This window comes from Dasypus novemcinctus, chromosome 6, assembly GCF_030445035.2.
Source record: "Dasypus novemcinctus isolate mDasNov1 chromosome 6, mDasNov1.1.hap2, whole genome shotgun sequence".
NCBI lineage: Eukaryota > Metazoa > Chordata > Mammalia > Cingulata > Dasypodidae > Dasypus > Dasypus novemcinctus.
The window spans coordinates 90,813,466-90,829,227 of NC_080678.1; the positions used below are offsets into that span (position 1 = coordinate 90,813,466).

Sequence of the window (15,762 nt, forward strand, 5' to 3'; positions counted from 1 at the left end):
GGCTGCCTTGCTGGGGTGCTGTGTTTAGCTGCACCGTGACACTGGGGGCTACAAATTAAAACTAGATATGCTTTTAAAAAAAAGGTTGGATTGCTAAAACTGCAAAGTTCCACACCCAGGCTGGAAACCGTAAGGGAAACATCATGCACTGCTGATGACAATTCAGTCTTGACGTTCCCAGATCAAGACATTCCTCAGCTAGGAACGTAACTTCTGGATCCACTGAGCATACGTGCAAAGATGTACAAACAAGGCTGTCAGTATTAGACTAAAAAGAGTACAGGTGCGTGAAAACGTCTGCACAGACTCCAGGATCCTCCTAGTGGATGTGTCTGGTCCACCAGTGGGCAGTGGAGGGGTGGGCTGCCCGCCTGGTGCCCCCAGCACCCTGCAGTGACTGGGCATGCGCGCCTCGCCCTCCTGCCCCTGGAGCTCCGACCAGGCTCAGCCTGGGGGCCTCCTGACTCCTGCGGCCCCATCTCAAGTCTGGGACTTCAGGATTCCTGGAGCTAGCAGGGGTCCACCCTGAACCCGGAGTCCCCAAACCCAGAGGCTGAAGAATGGGGCCTCACCTCGTTGTCCTGGAACTGGCTCAGCGCCCACACGGCGCCCAGGTGCCAGCAGGAGCGGCCGCGGTCCGGCAGCGTCTCCACAATCTGCTCAATGGTGACCACACCCTTCGCCGTGGGCGGCGGGGCCCGCATGGTGGGGGGCGCGTTGGGGATCCAGGAGCACCAGTCGTACTGCAGGGGGGTACGGGAGGGGGAGGAGGGAGAGAAGGCGGCCAAGGCGGATGGCCAACAGAAAATTACCATTCCAAAATCAAAATTACCATTCCAAAATCACTAGCCGCTGGGGGACGTCACCGCCCAAGGCCCAGTGCCGGAGGATACCGAGTGACCCAAGGCCCACCCTCACCTGACCGCCACAGGGTTCACCCGCCCCTCCCCTGGGCAGTTCCCACTCCCAGGAATTCCGAGGCAGTAAAGAGTTGTATTTTCAACCTCTCCTTTGTTTGCATAAGGCAGGTGGAGGGGGAGGAAGGCGGACCCCGGCCCAGCAGGCATGAGCCCGCAGCGCCTCTGAGCAGCGCGCACTCCCGTCGTGAGTGTGCCCTTTCACGGGGCACTAAATTCTGCTACTCTATGACGGGTCCCTGCATTCTTCCTAGCGACTCTGTCGGGCACCCTCCTACCCTGGTTTGAGGTCTTTCTCCAAGACCTCCCGGGGCCTCTCCGCCGTCACAGGGACCACAGGACCCCGTGTGGGCGGCAGGGAGGCCCTGGGCCTGGCCCGGGGGCTCTGCCCACCCGCCCTCCTTCTTCCAGCCCCCTCCCCTCCTTGAGAGGCACCGGAAGCCCCGCCCGGGCTGCAGGGGGCGGGGTGTAGGTCCCTGGACTGGGACTGCGGGTGGGCTCAGCGGGGTTGGGGTCGCGGTCCCGGGAGGCCGAGGGTGGAGGGAGCAGGGGAGGGGCCCCGGGCAGGCGGTGGTGCCCAGTGGTGCCCGGCTGGGGCTGGGGGGGTGGAGCCTGGCCCAGGCCCCCCGCCACTAGGCCCCGCCCCGCCCCTGGAGCGGGTCCAGGGCCCGGGTCCTCTCCCTACCCCCCACTGCTGCCCTCGGCCCTTCCTTACCTGGCCGAAGTTCACCGCCGCGTGCTGGGCGGAGGCCGTGAAGATCACCAAGGTCAGGTACTCCGACAGCTTCTCCCGGCTCCGGAGGGCCTTGGGGAATCCTACGGCGGAACCCAGGGCTGGCTGGGACCCGTGCCTCTGACCCGCGCCCCTCCCGGGTCAGCGGGCCTGGGGTGGGCCTCGGGGTGCAGTAGCGCCGAGACACTGAACAAGGGGGTTGGGGCGCGTGTGTTGGGGGCAGCGCTGGGTGCAGGGTTCCTGTCGTTTCCGATGAGCCCTCAGGGCTGCCAGGCAGGCACTGCCCTGGGAAGGTCCCAGAGACCAGCGGGTGGGCAGGGCAGCCCGGGGGCAGGCCTGGCACCCAGCACCGAGGGGCGCCAGGTGAGGGGAGGGGGCGACGCGGGCGTCCACCCACCCGAGGCCTTCCTGCCGCGCATGCCGTACAGGTACACGTCCTTCACGAAGTCCTGCAGCTCCGCATCCTCCGCCACCACCTGGTCACTCGCGTAGTAGATGTCCACCACGTCGGCGGTGAACCTGGTGCGCGCGGGCGGGCCCCACAGGTGAGCCCTCAGCCCCCCTGGAGGTGCAGACCCAGCACGCCCGGGGGCTGCAGCGCCCTCCCCTCGGCTGCCGCCCCCGCTGTCCCCCAGCTCCCCGCCAGTCCCCGCCCCGGCCCGGGCAGGCGGCGTGGGGTGCGCTCACTTGTGGATGGCCTCCCACACCAGGAGCCCGTCGTCCCGGTAGAAGTAGTAGGGGATGTCCGCCTTGCTGGCCATGCCCCGGGCCTCGATGGCCTCCGGGAAGCAGAGCGAGCTGTAGGTCAGGTCCTGCATGGCGCGCTGCACCATCTGCACGTGCCCGCCGCCGCCGGTGGCGTTGGCCTGGAAAGGGAGGTGAGCTCGGGGCCGGAGACGCCCCCTCCCGAGCCGTCCAGCCCCGCTGAGAGACTGTCCCAGGCAGAGTGGCGGCCCCGAAGGCAGGGGCATGCCTGGGTCTAACTGGAGGAGCAAAGACCCAGGGCGGCCAACGGCGGGGGGTGGTCAGGGGAGGAGGCTCTGGGTCAGTGAAGTGTGCAAGTGCGCCCAGAGGGGAGGGGACGCTGCCTGGGAAGGCGTGAGGGGCTGGGCTTGGGCGGGGGGCCCCCTGCCTGGTCTGGTTCCCGGGCAGGAGGACGCCCAGAGTCTGAGCACCTGGTGGGCTAAAGAGAAGCAAGCAAGCTGCGCAGGGACCCCACAAACAGCAAGGGCTGCTGGGTACTCAGGTGAAGGCTGGGGACAGGCATGAGATGGCACACAGAGGCACACGCACTCACGCACACATGTGCACACAGGCACATGTGCACCCCAGCACACACATGCTCACACATCTCACATAGTGCACACAGACATGCACACACAAGCACACAGGTATACAAACATGGGCATGCACGTGTGTTATCACGTCACACATGCATGTCTGCACACATGCCTGCATATACACGTGTGCACACAGCACACGCTACTGCAAACGCACATGACTGGCGGGGCAGGCAGGGGCTCAGGATTTTCCAGGGAGGGCTTGGGTGCTGGGTCCATGGCCACCCTCTGACCCAGGCAGGCCCCTGGGGGGGGGGCACTAGGCTTGGGCAGGGCAGAGGGTGGGAGGCTGTGCTCCAAGTGATGGGCAGGTCCAGGAAGGGTATGAGGGGGTACAGGAAGCCACCGAACCCTAAGGAGCAGGTGTCAGAAGAGGGACCCTAAGGGGCGTGGGAGGAGTGGGGGAGGCAGCCCTGAGGCGGGAGCAAGCAGTGGACTCGGGTGGAGGCCACCCCCGGCCGTGTGGAAGGGCCACGGACCCCGCAGCAGCTGCCCCCCAGGTCCCCTCCATGGAGCTGCCAGGGGCCTGGTCCCCTGAGAAAGCACCAGCCCCCAGGGCGTAGGTGGAGGCCACCGAGGTACTGAGCAGTGGGTGCCACGTGGCAGGAGTTTAGCGAGCTCGGGAGGACGTGGGGGGCCCCTACCTTGTCAAAGAGGCCGCACTCGCAGATGAGCTGCTCGCGGGCCTTGGTGTTGATGGCGATGGTGAACCGCACATGGGCAACCAGGAGCTGGGGGGGGGGTGACCTCAGGAGGGTGCGGGGTGCCCACCCCCTCCCAGGCCACTGTGGAGGGGTGCGCAGGACGGCGACACTGATCTTCACAGTGGCCAGTTGGCTGCCGGTGGCCCGGGGACCCCAGCTTTCAACCTTGGTGTTAACCCTGGTAATGATAACTTGTAGAGCGCTGAGTTCTGCCCCAGGCACTGTTCACAGTGCTCTGGATGCAGCTGCCATTTTCATCCGTACAAAACCCTGTGAGGTTTGTGTGTGTACTATTTTGGCCCATTTTACAGATGAGGAAACTGAGGCACAGACAGGTTATGTTTCACCCAGAGCCCCCAGTCACCCCTTTGGTAAGTGCCAGTAGAATTGGAATGAAGGAAGGGCCATGCTGGTGGGGACTGGACGCCTCGGAGCAGCTGGGGGCCACACTCAACTCACAGCCTTCTCCAACCCCTCTCCAGGGCCAGCCCAGCCCCCAGGAGGCCCCCAGGCTTTCTTCCTCCTGCAGTCCCCGGGTGGGGAGGCACAGCTGCCTCCTGAGCGTCTCTCCGGGGGTCCCTCTCTGCCCAACATCCCCAGCTCTGTGGAGATGTCAGCCCTCCTCCTCCTTCCCCTGACAGTCTGATGGCCACCCCACAGGTGAGGCAACAGCCGCTGTACCTTGAAAATGGGGTGCACAGCAGGCAGCTGACGGTACATGGCGATGCCAAAGACCTCGGACACGAGGTGCGTGCGCAGAAGGTGGGTGATGGTCTGGTGGATGTGGAAGTCGCTGGAGCGCACCCAGATTTTGGCCAGAAGCCAGTCATATTTTGCATCCGAAGGGAGAAAAATGGGGTTCTCCTCTCCTGGGACTTGGTTGAGCTGATATGTTGGAGAAAGAAAACACATGGGAATATTTTACTCCAGATCCTAGCTGTTGGAGAGCCTGGCCTCCTAGGGAATGCCGGAATTTCTAGGAATAGTAACTTGGGGATCAGGAGAGCAGTGTGGAGAGGCAGAGGGCCCAGGGTTGAAACCTCCAGCCCCAGCTACAGCCCTCTTTGCCTGTGGGACCTGGACAACTTACTGAACCTTTCTGAGCCCTGGTTTCATCATTGGCACATATGGGGATATTATTATTCACTCCCCAGATTTATTATGAGAGCTGAATAACATCAGCAAGGAGTGTTAAGTTTAGGTGCTTAAGATGGTTTTCCAAATCCTGAAACAAGAAGGCATTCCTTTCTTCTTCACCAGCCCCCTTGCCTTCTTCAACCTGCCTGCTCAGAGTTTGCTTCCCACTGCTCTGGCTGCCTCTTCCTGGTCTCCCACCATTTCCCTTCCTCTGTTCTTTCCTTGCATGTCCTGGTGCTCCTGCCTTCTCTTCTCTCCTTGCTCTTGAAGACATCCTCCTGTTCCCTGCCTCTGGGAATCCTTACGATGCAGTCTCCAGTTCCAGATTTGCATCTCCAGCCATCCCCGGGACCCAGGCCTGTGGCTGGGTGCCCCTTAGAGCGGAGACCCAACTTGCCTTCCCTCTTGCCTGCTCCTTTCCAATTTCAACTCCTCACTGGGACCAAAGTGAGTTCTTTTCCTAAAATGCAAATCTTGTCATGCCAATCCCTTCTTTAAAAACACTCAATCTCCTCTTAAGGCCTAGAAAATAATGTCCCCAAACTCCACGACCTGGCTGCCGACAGCCTCTCTCCCTCACCCCCAGCCCCTTTTCACCAGAGAGAACAGCAGCCTCTCTCGGGACCACCTTCTTGCTTCACTGCCAGGTTCAGTGTTAGCTCCTGACGTGTGACCACGTGTCAGCCTGAAAGGCAGATGCTCTCACTACTCCATCTTCCACAATAGGACATAGAGCCTTGGAGGGACTGACATTTAAGAAGGAATCTGAATTGTCCAGACAAGAGCAGGAGAGTGGAGTAATGGTATTCTGGCAGCAGGGGCAGGGGAGGGGCTGGGCTGAACTTCAGGAGTATGAAGAGATCTGCCTGGCTAGGAAAGAGTGAACAAGGGGAGGTGTTTCCAAAGCGGTTTCCTTGTCTTTCTTCCGCCTTAAAACAGGGCTATCCAACAGAAATATAATGCAAGCCCTACAAGGAATTTAAAATTTTCAGGTAGTACCACGAATGCATATATAATGATGATTTTCTTTTTTTTTTTTTTTTTTTTTTTAATTTTTTTATTTTTTATTGACTTTGTAATAATATTACATTAAAAATATATATGTGAGGTCCCATTCAACCCCACCCCCCCACCCCCCCTCTCCCCCCCCCCAACAACACTCGTTCCCATCATTATAATGATGATTTTCATGTGTCCATTTGGTCAAACACTGGCCTGGGTATTACTATGAGGATATTTCCTAGCTGGAATTTGCATCTACAATCAATTGATTTCATCTACAGCCCACAAAGGAGATTGTGGGGAGTCTCCTTATCCAATCTATTGGAGATCTTTTTTTTTTAAAAGATTTATTTTATTTATTTCTCTCCCCTTCCCTGTTGGAGATCTTAGAGGCCAGAACTGAGGGTTTCAGAAGAATTTCTTCTTCAGAAGAATTCTTACCTCTACATCAGCAGTGGCTCTTGCTGGAATTTCCAGTCAACCTGCCCTGGATAATTTGAACTAAGGATGTCAATATCCCTTTATTGGTGTTTGCAGCCCACGGCCTGCCCTACGGTGATTCTACTTGCCACCCCCCCATGATTGCATAAGCCAGTTCCTTATGAAAAATGTCTTAATTTCTCTATCTGTAATTCTATGTCATCTATGTCTATTCCTAAATCCTGTTGGTTCTGATTAATACAGTACAAAAGGAAACAGGTTAAAATATACATCCAAACTATCATTTCAACATGTAAGGGATATAAATTAATGAGATATTTTATATTCTTTTCGTAGAAATATTCTACATCTTCGAGACCAGATGTGTAATAGCACGTAGAGCAGGCCTCAGTTTAGACTCGCCATGTCACAAGTGCTCTTGTCCCATGTGGCCCGTGGCCCCTGCCAGGAGTGGAGCATCTTGGGTGGCCTCTCAAGTTCTGCTCCTGCAGGAGAGGACCTCATAGGGAGGAGACGCGGGCAGGGTCGACCTTCATGGTATTATTATTTGTTTATATATTTTGGCACTAGTTGTCAACATTTAAGAATCAGGTAGTGTCTCATAAAAATTTGGATTGCCAGATTTTCCTAAAAACTTACAAGGTCTGGGAACTCTGAACCCCCATTGCACAGAACAAAACTCTCCTATGACTGAGATGCAACTGGCCCTTTTAAACCGTCCCAAGTCCACACGCACAATCACAGGGAATGGGATCTGGCCTCCCAGCAGGCTCGCCTGTGGTTCTGGACAGGTTTCGCTGCCAACAAATTTGCTGCCAAGTTTTGAAGAACCTTACAGCTTTCAGAATCTTTTAGACTTCAGAACAGAGGGTGAGGGACTGTACAGCTCAGCCCTTAGAATGGTGCGTGCCACGGGTACATGCTCCGTAAAGGCCCCTGGTGGTATGTCCCGAGCACTCAGTGCTCAGCTCATGGCCAAATGCCTGGCCCCAGGGCCCTGCTGCAGCCCTTCACCACAGCCCTCATGGGCACAGCACCTCTCTGGTCCTGGCTCACTGCCTCAGTGTCTTCCCTGCCAGGCGAGTCTGGGAACTGGGTCCTTTTCCTTGCTGTCTCTATGCCAGCACCCGTAGCATCACCGTGAGCTGGGGCTTTGAGGAACACAGAGGGCAGCAGGGACTGAGGAGAGACGCAGCTCTGGGCCCTGCCTGCTGCTTCCCCCAGAGGCTCCCCTCTCCTCTACCATGTCCTGGGTGGAAGCAAGAGCCCGGGGACACTCAGAAGGCAGCATTCCCAGGACTGGCGCAGTGCCTGACACAGGCCCTGAAGGCATCCTGCACAGGCCTCGGTCTCCAGCTCAGTCCACAGGTGCCTCCACCTGCCTGGCCCTGTCAGGGACCCGAGTCAGGGGTGCTGGGTCCACCCCAGAGCCACTCGCCCTGCTGGAGTTCTCAAGGGCATCTTGGGGAGTGGAGCCGTTTTGCAGCTCGGGGGAACAGCCTTCCCACGGCTGGGACACAGTTTCCTGTTTTTCCTGTCCACCTGGCCCAGCCTTGCGGCATCGAGCACCCAGCCCTAGGAGCTGGAAGGCAGAGCTGCCTCCTCCTGCTGAAGGTGCCAGAGGGGCCACTACTCAAGGGCCCTGGGAAGAAGCAGAGCCAGGGACGCTCACCTGGATCGCGATGGGGACGATCTTGTTTGCCAGGTTCTTGTACAGCAAGCAGATGGGTGCAGCCAAGAACTGCAGGGTGCACGGGTCTGTTTTGTTGGCGTCGATACCATCTAGCAGCTTATAGTCCACGAGGAAGATGTTCCCTTGCTGCAGGAGGCAGGAAGAAATATGCCCAAATCAATTGCAGCCAGAGGTGGACCCCAAAATTCAGGAAGGGGAGGGGGAGGATAGGCAGCCTTTGGAGGTTCCCGGGAACTGCCATGGAGTTTAGCAATTAAATTACTGCTTTTTGCCCTCTGTCCTAAAGGCTGATGTTACACTTGTCAGAGCAGCCAAAGCACTTTCACAGGTTTGGGTTGTTTTCCAGTGGCAGCAGCAATTCCACCTTTCTTTATTGCACCTGAAACCTTGGTCCTCATGAAAGATGTTGAAAGCCTACCCAGGCTGGCAGCTTCATTAGAAGAAAACAGACAGTGTTGACGAAATCGATGGAGGAAGTCAAATACAAAAGAGGAGTGATCTAAGATTCCAGGTCCATAAAGCTCAGAACTAGGCAGTCGTCTTAGCTTCTGGTGTCAGAAATCAGGATAAGGGTCGCCTTTGGGAGGAGGGGACGTGGAGGGATGTGCAAGTCTGCAGTGGTGGGCATACTTTCTGGAAACACAGTGAGCGTGCTTGCACTCCTGATTCGTGCCCTTTTCTGTAGTTATTATGTCACTGAAAGATGACTGTGGCTGTGATTTGGGGACAACGTCAAGCTGCCCTTGTGAAACTTCACAGAGGCGGTGAGTGTTTAGTTTAGCCAAACTAAATGTGATCAGTGTAGGTCGATGGCGAAGGATCCTTTTTCTAAAGCCTTTTTGTTTTTTTTTTTGTTTGAAGCAAGTTAAAATGGAAGGGGTGGTGGGTCATGGCTGGGAAGAAGTGGCAAAGTTAGGAAGGGTCAGTCAACAGAGGCTCAAAGGGCATGTGTGTGTCTACAGCTCTTATTGTGTGGGCATCTGCGCACTGGAGTAGACTGAATTACATACTCTAATTTAAACCATTCGTAACCATAGCTTCAACAGTGTGAAGCCATTATAGATAGGACCTCTTGAAGATGCTATATTTAATTAAGGTATGGCCCCACTGAGTGGGGAGGTCTTACTCCATATTATGGGAGGTCTTAAAAGAGAAGCATCCAGAAGCCAGAAGTTGGAGAAGGCCACACAGGAGAAAGTTGGAAGTCAGCAGAAACCAGAGGAGTAACAAAGGGAAAAGCCATCACCATTAGGTGGGAAAGTCAAGGAGCCCCAAGGCTCCTTGAATGCACCAGAACACAACAGATTCTGGGAGAAGGCAAGCCTTGCTGATGTCTTGATTTGGGATTTCTTCTACCCTCAAAACTGTGAGCCAGGACATTCCTGTTGTTAAGCCAAAACCTTTTGGGGTTCTGTGAGAGCAGCCCAGCAGGCTGCAACAAGCACCTTCTTCACAGACCGCAGTGGACTGCTGAGGACCTGCTGCTGAGAAAAGAAGGAGAGGTGCCCAAAGCTTTTCAGAGTTGGAGGACTCTGCACCTGTCAGGCGTTCAGTAACGAGTTCAGAGCCACTTGAAACCAAAAGATTCCTAGTATCACGTCTAAGGATTAAATCAGTCTTGAAGAGTTGTAGCTATGAGTCAAAACCAATAACAGGGCTCAAATATCTGTCTGTGTGTTAAAAAAAAAATAACTGCACATTTAAAGCTGAAAACAAAAACTTAGGAGAGAGAGTAGACCACAAGCTTAACACAGATCACTAAGATACTGTCTAGGAAAGGTGGCACAGAGGGTGGTAGAAATTAAGGAGAATTGTGCTGGTGTGTGTGTGTAAGAGATGGGGCAGCATGGGTAAGAGTCAATGATGGCTACTAGAAAATTGTTTTACGACCAAAGCCATGATGGAGTGTTGAGACCATGAAGCACTCCTTAACGCAAATGAAAGATGACTGTGGTGGCAGATGTGGATGTGGCTCAAGTGACTGGGCTCCTGTCTACCATACGGGAGGTCCAGGGTTTGATTCCCAGGGCTTCCTGGTGAAGGCAAGCTGGCCTGCACGGAGAGCTGGCCCGAGTGGACTGCTGGCCCGCACAGGAGAGCTGGTGCAGCAAGATGACACAACAAAAAGACACACAGAGGAGAGACAAAAGACACAGCAGACCAGGGCGCTGAGGTGGTGCAAGAGATTGAGCACCTCTTTCCCACTTTGGAAGGTCCCAGGATGGGTTCCCAGAGCCGCCTAAAGAGAAGACAAGTGGACACAGAAGAACACACAGTGAATGGACACAGAGAACAGACAATGGGGTGGAGGGGGGTGGGATAAATAAATAAATAAATATTAAAAAAAAAAAAAGAGATGACTGTGGTGACGAAGCTGCCTGGTGGTAAATAATTTGGTTTTGTCCCACATGAGGGCTGGCCTCGTCCCTGACCCCTGGAAGGTACCCTCTAAACCCTTGGGATTTCCCAAGTGATAGGAGTGTTTTTGTTATTCCCGGGGGCCCCTAGGTCCATACCTAACATTTTATGCTGATGAAGTGACACATAGTGGGCATCTTCATCGTGTTTGGACCATACAATACAGGCCAAACTGCTGGAGTGTGGGGTTCGGGGCTGGAGACTGAGTTCAAACAGGTGGGCCACTGACCAATCGGTCATGACTATGTATTGAAGCCTTAATAACTCTCGACATCGGAGCCCAGTGAGCTCCCAGGTTGGCGATACTCCCTGTGTACCATCACGCGTGGCCTGCTCAGAGGGTGCTGCCTCCTGAGGACAATGGAGCTGTGTGTTGGGAACCCTCCCAGCTCTGCTCTCTGCGTCTCTTCCTTTGATTTTCTGTACCCTTTTCCTGGCATACACCATAACTGTGAGTATAAGAGCTCTCAAGGAGTTCCTGTGAGTCCTTCCAGCAAATCATTAAACCCGAGGGTGGTTTGGGGATGATCACTGTCAAGTCCCCTCCTGCGCTGCACAGGACAGTGTCTTGCGGTTGGTGTCAGAGTGAGGGTGGTCTTGTGTGGACTCTGCCCTCTAACTAGGGAGCTCCTTGCAAGTGGGTCATAAGTCTTGGGCCGGCGTGGCAGTCTGGAGGACTGTGCTCCTCCCATGCAGTTTGGCTAATTATTTATTTCACCTGTTATCCATCTGTCTTGGAAGGTGGTAAAGGACGCCCCCCAGTGGTGGTGGGCAGCTCCCTGCTCGGCTGCGAAGGAAGGGCCCCTAGTTGGGTGGTGGGAGGCTCTGCCGCTTTCAATTCTGGGACTAGGCTTTTAAGGGTCTGTAATTCTGATTTGAAATTTGAAACCTACAGCCACTGAGTCAATGTCCAGCTACTGAACTGACAGAGAAATACGGGTCTGCGTGTGTTGTTCCTAGTTGCCCAAACAGCCTGGGACTTGGGAGGGTCCAGGAGGAGAGGGCTGGGACCACCTGAATGGGGACAGGGGCCTCGCCGGGGACCTGCAGCTGGGCAGCGGTCCTGGAGTCAGGTGGGCAGGGTGTCAGGGCCGGGGGACCCCAACAGTGCCTGTCGCTCTGGCTGGAGCCCCGAGGGGCCGCTGAGCAATAGGACAGGGTGGCTGGAGGTAGCAGAAGCCAGAAGGCAGGGTGGGGTGGGCGGCTGAGTGGGGTGGGCGGCTGGAAGCCCAGGGGGAAGAGGCAGACTGAGAGTAGTGCTGCTGCGCAGGTGTGGACGTCACTTCTAAGTCAGCCTAACCTTAGAACTAGTGGAGCTGATCCTGCAGGTAAAAGGAGTGGAGAAGAGTGCTGGGGTGGCAGGAGGGTGATGGCAGGAACATAGGACTCCAGCCTTTCTAACGAGAAAGCGACAACTTCCCTCAGTTTGCTCTCTCTCTCCTGTTCTGCGTCTTTCTCCAGTTTCCTCACCTTTGTGAGGGGGTGTGGTAGTTGGAGGCTTTTATGGATTCCCAAAAATCATGTCCTTAGGGCTAATCCATTCCCGCAGGTGTAAACCTGTTGTCGAGGGAACTTCTTTTGATTAGGTCGCCTCAGGAAGGCGTGACCCAGGGAGGGTCTTAATCCTCTTCCTGGAGTCCTTTATAAACGGGATGAATATAGAGATACCAAGATAAACCCCCAGTAGCAGAGACAGAAACCACGAGGGCAAGGAGCTGGAATCAACAGAACCTAGGACGGACGAAGCCAGAAGCTGAAGCAATGGAACCAGAAGACAAGGAGAGCCTGGCAGATGCCTCCACGTGCCGGTCTTTGGGGAGAAAGCATCACCTGTGGTGCCTTGATTCATGGCCCCAGAACTGTAAGCATGTAATAGACTAATGAGCCCCCAGTGTGGAAGCCCACCCATTTCTGGTATGTTGCTTTCAGCAGCTTTTAGCAAACTAGAACAGTGGGTGACAGAATCTGAGGACAAAGTGTGTCAACAAGCATCTCTCACAAGGTCCAGTACACAATCAGGCCCTAGTAAGTAAATTTCATCAACTGCTGATATTACATCCCCAGACATCTGCATCGTGGAGACATATCACCCCCACTCCCCTTCCTATGTTGCACAAGACAGTTTGCACAGATGCTCGGGACCCTCGCGTTCACAGCCCTCCTGCTGCCAGGAAAAGGAAGGGGCAGCTTCTCCGTCTTGCCGTCAGTCAGGCACAAGTGCCTGGAGATGGAGTCTGGGTGAACACCGGCCGGCAGGAGGTGGTTTCCGCGACCGGGCAGTCAGGGCACTGCCGCGGTCCCGGCCAGCCCAGGCCCTACCTCCACTTCTTCCTCCAAGGTAAGCTGCCGCTCCAGGCTGCACTCCACCATCTCCGTGGTCACCGGAAGCTTCTCCGGCAGCCTCGTGCACCGCTCGATCAACACGGGGTTGCACCCATTCAGGAACTGGTAGCCGAACATGAGGTCTTCCTGCCAGTGCTTCATGACCCGCTCTGGAGGGGAGAAGCGTGGGCCTGTCCTGAGCTCTGGGCGGGGAGGCCGGGGGGACCGCCCGGGCCGGGGCCCTCCAGACCCTGGCACAGAGCAGGAGTCCCGAGGGCTGACTGGCCACAGGCTCAGCTCGCCGTGCTCATCTCCCTGCATGTCTCGGGAGCCAAGCCACCCGGGCCAGGGCACGCCTCGCCCGCTCTGACGCAGAAGGCTCCCGGGGCATCCCCCTTTCAAGAACCTCAGGTCCTTGAGCCCAGATGGAGGGACAAGGAGAGGAGGGCTGACGATCCTCAGGGAGTTTGCAAAGGGCTGCTATCTCCACAGCTATTTTTTCTCCAATCATTTCTGTTCATGTGTTGTCCTCCCTGGGCCCTTACTGGCAATTCTCAAATCCTCACTCAAAAAAAAAAATGTTGCTTTTAAAGTACATGCTTACAGGGCAAGCGAAATCCTGCCTTTCCTCTGCTTATGAGCATTGTAAATGATTGGTTCTTGCAAAGAAAAAATTCTGACATTTTTGAGACCTTCGATGATGCAGGGAGGTTGAGGGCGCTCCACCTCATATGCCCAAGGAAGAGAAACGCCTATGAACGAGGCTGATCGGAGGCAAACCCAGTTCCCAGTGCACTGAGGGGGGTGCCTGCCTGGGACGCACAGCAGGCCTGGGCGCCGGGGCCGGGACAGGGAAACGGCGCCCCTGTCTTCCAGCACCCCAGGAGGCACCCCGCACGCATGCTCACCAGAAATGGTGTTGCTGATCTTGACGAAGATCTTCTCGAAGTCGGCGAAGTCACTCCAGGAGGACTGGAACATGTGCATGAAGCGGTTGATGAACAGATTCTCCATCCTGCGGGCAGGGAACACATCACTCCACTGCCAGGGGCCCCGGCTAGGCCTCTGTCTGCAGAGCCTGTGTCGGCGTCGTCTCACTGGACCTTTCAACCCCCCCCAGAGCGACTGGGGCCAAGGAGGCCGCCACCCGCACCAGCGCGCCTTCTCCTGCATCTCGCCTACCAAAGAGAGCGGGGGGGCTACCCTCTAGAACAACCTACAGGGCCTCTAACTCCACTTGCGCAGGCGGCCATTCATTCATTCATCCGTCCAGGGCTCCATCAAACATTGGCTGACCCCCACTTATTGGGCCAGTTCCTTGAAGCTTCCAGGGACGGGGCTGAACCCTTCCTGCGCGGCTGCTATACCGAGCTCCTGGGTTTACATTCTACCGGACCCGGATTGTGCCTGTGGCTGAGAAGGATGGAAGAGATGTTTCCATGGAAACAGAGAAGAGCCAAACAGAAAGCCGAGGCACATCACTCAATTGAAAGAAAACGGGGGCTGCAGGCCAGGGGGAGGGAGCGGTGGGCCTCAGCGACCCCACAGGATTCCTGGAGGATGCAGGGCGTGGCATGGGCCTGGGGGGTGGAAGAAGAGAAGGCGAGGCTTCCCAGCCTCCCTACATAACCCGAGCAGGGGCAGGACCCAGGATGGAGAAGGCTAACCGGTGCTCCACTGCTGGACCTGGCGCTCGACACGGAGAGCAACGCGCAGCAGCCTGCTTCTGCCCCACTGTCCACGGATGCCACCAGCTCCCCCAGCCTCGGCCCCCGCTGCCCCTCTGAGTCTGGCCTCCCCACCCCGTCTCTGGTGCCTTCTGACTCAGGGCCCTGACATGTGGGGCTCCCCAGTGGGGGGCTCCGGGCCCCTTTCCCACTGAACGCTGGGGGTGCGTGCATCTGGGGGCTCGCCCAGTGCACCTCGGCTCCTCCTCCAACCCCCAGCAAAGAGGCTGCGTTCCCTGGGCATCCGCCCCGTCCTCCTCTGAGGCCCCGTCCTACCACTGCCCGTTCATTTCCTCTCTTGCTCTCACCACAGCTGAAGTTCAAATTCACTTGCACTAGCGTCCAACTCTGGGCAGATCTGGAGCTGCTCACTGAGCCCAGGCCCCCATCGCACACAGGGCACTCCCGGGCCAGGGGCTGTGGTGCGGGGCTCCACAGGTTCCCCGCAGGCTCCCCTTCCACCCACCCCACCCTACAAGACCCTGAAGCAGCAGCCCTGAGCTATGGCAGCTCGGCGCCCCGACCTCCAGGCTTTTTCGTGGGTATGTTTGGGAGTCAAGGCTTTCTCGCACCTCCTCAGCCCAGTAGCTGGGGAGGGGTTTGTCCAGAGTGAACCCGGCGATGGGAAGGGAGCCATGCCCAGAGTGGGGCTGGCCGGCTGCAGGGCAGGGGTCAGCGACACCCCAGCTCCTCCGTCCCGGGCGAGTCGCCCTCTAAAGCTGCGTGAAGGCAGCAAGTTAGTGAACGCTGCGCTGGGGTCCCTCCCGGCCTGCTGGGCACAGAAGCCGGGCGACGACCAGGCATCCACACTGCCCTCTGGTGCAGCCTCCATTGAGAGGACGGCTCTCTCCTTCCAGTGGGTGCCCTGGGACCCCGAGGAGGCCAGATCAGGACAGCACCTGGAGTCTCCTTTCCTCGTCTGCAGGTTGGGGTGTCCCAGCTGCCGGGTCAGTCACTGGGGGCCCGTGACGCACGGTGGGTGCTGGGTGCAGCCCGCGGAACGCAGCGGTTTCTGGCTCTCGGCCCGCGTGGTGCCCCGTCCCCAGAGCTGCTTCCTCCAGCCCATCTGCTGTCTCATCACTTTCACCCCCCGGGCGGGCAAGGGAGAGCTTTGCAGACTTGTCTTCTTCTGGGGCCACCGCTGCAGGCAGCCGAATGCCTCCAGCTAAGCCTCTTCCAGCGTTTGTTTCCTCCATCCTCACCCAGAGCCCCCTGCTGCCTCCTGCCGGCCCAGGAGATCCTGAGAATCTGGGGGGTGAACTCTTACTTCACTGTGACACTAGCCTCCCTCTGGGTGTAGAAAAGGACTTAATCTGGGAGGGGTCTTT

The 15,762-nt window shown here is 56.9% G+C and overlaps 1 protein-coding gene across 1 annotated transcript in view; it reads right to left on the reverse strand.

The window, feature by feature from the left end:
* The window catches only part of ALOX5 (arachidonate 5-lipoxygenase), a 48,412-nt gene that overhangs the window by 1,125 nt on the left and 31,525 nt on the right, over nt 1-15,762 (reverse strand). Inside the window, exons 5-13 of the mRNA XM_023586745.3 lie at nt 13,616-13,722; nt 12,705-12,877; nt 7,947-8,093; nt 4,376-4,579; nt 3,635-3,721; nt 2,338-2,516; nt 2,048-2,169; nt 1,633-1,733; nt 573-743 (exon numbers count right to left, since the gene is read on the reverse strand). Of these exons, the coding sequence (XP_023442513.2) occupies nt 573-743; nt 1,633-1,733; nt 2,048-2,169; nt 2,338-2,516; nt 3,635-3,721; nt 4,376-4,579; nt 7,947-8,093; nt 12,705-12,877; nt 13,616-13,722 (1,291 nt within the window). The remainder of the gene's footprint in view (nt 1-572; nt 744-1,632; nt 1,734-2,047; nt 2,170-2,337; nt 2,517-3,634; nt 3,722-4,375; nt 4,580-7,946; nt 8,094-12,704; nt 12,878-13,615; nt 13,723-15,762) is intronic.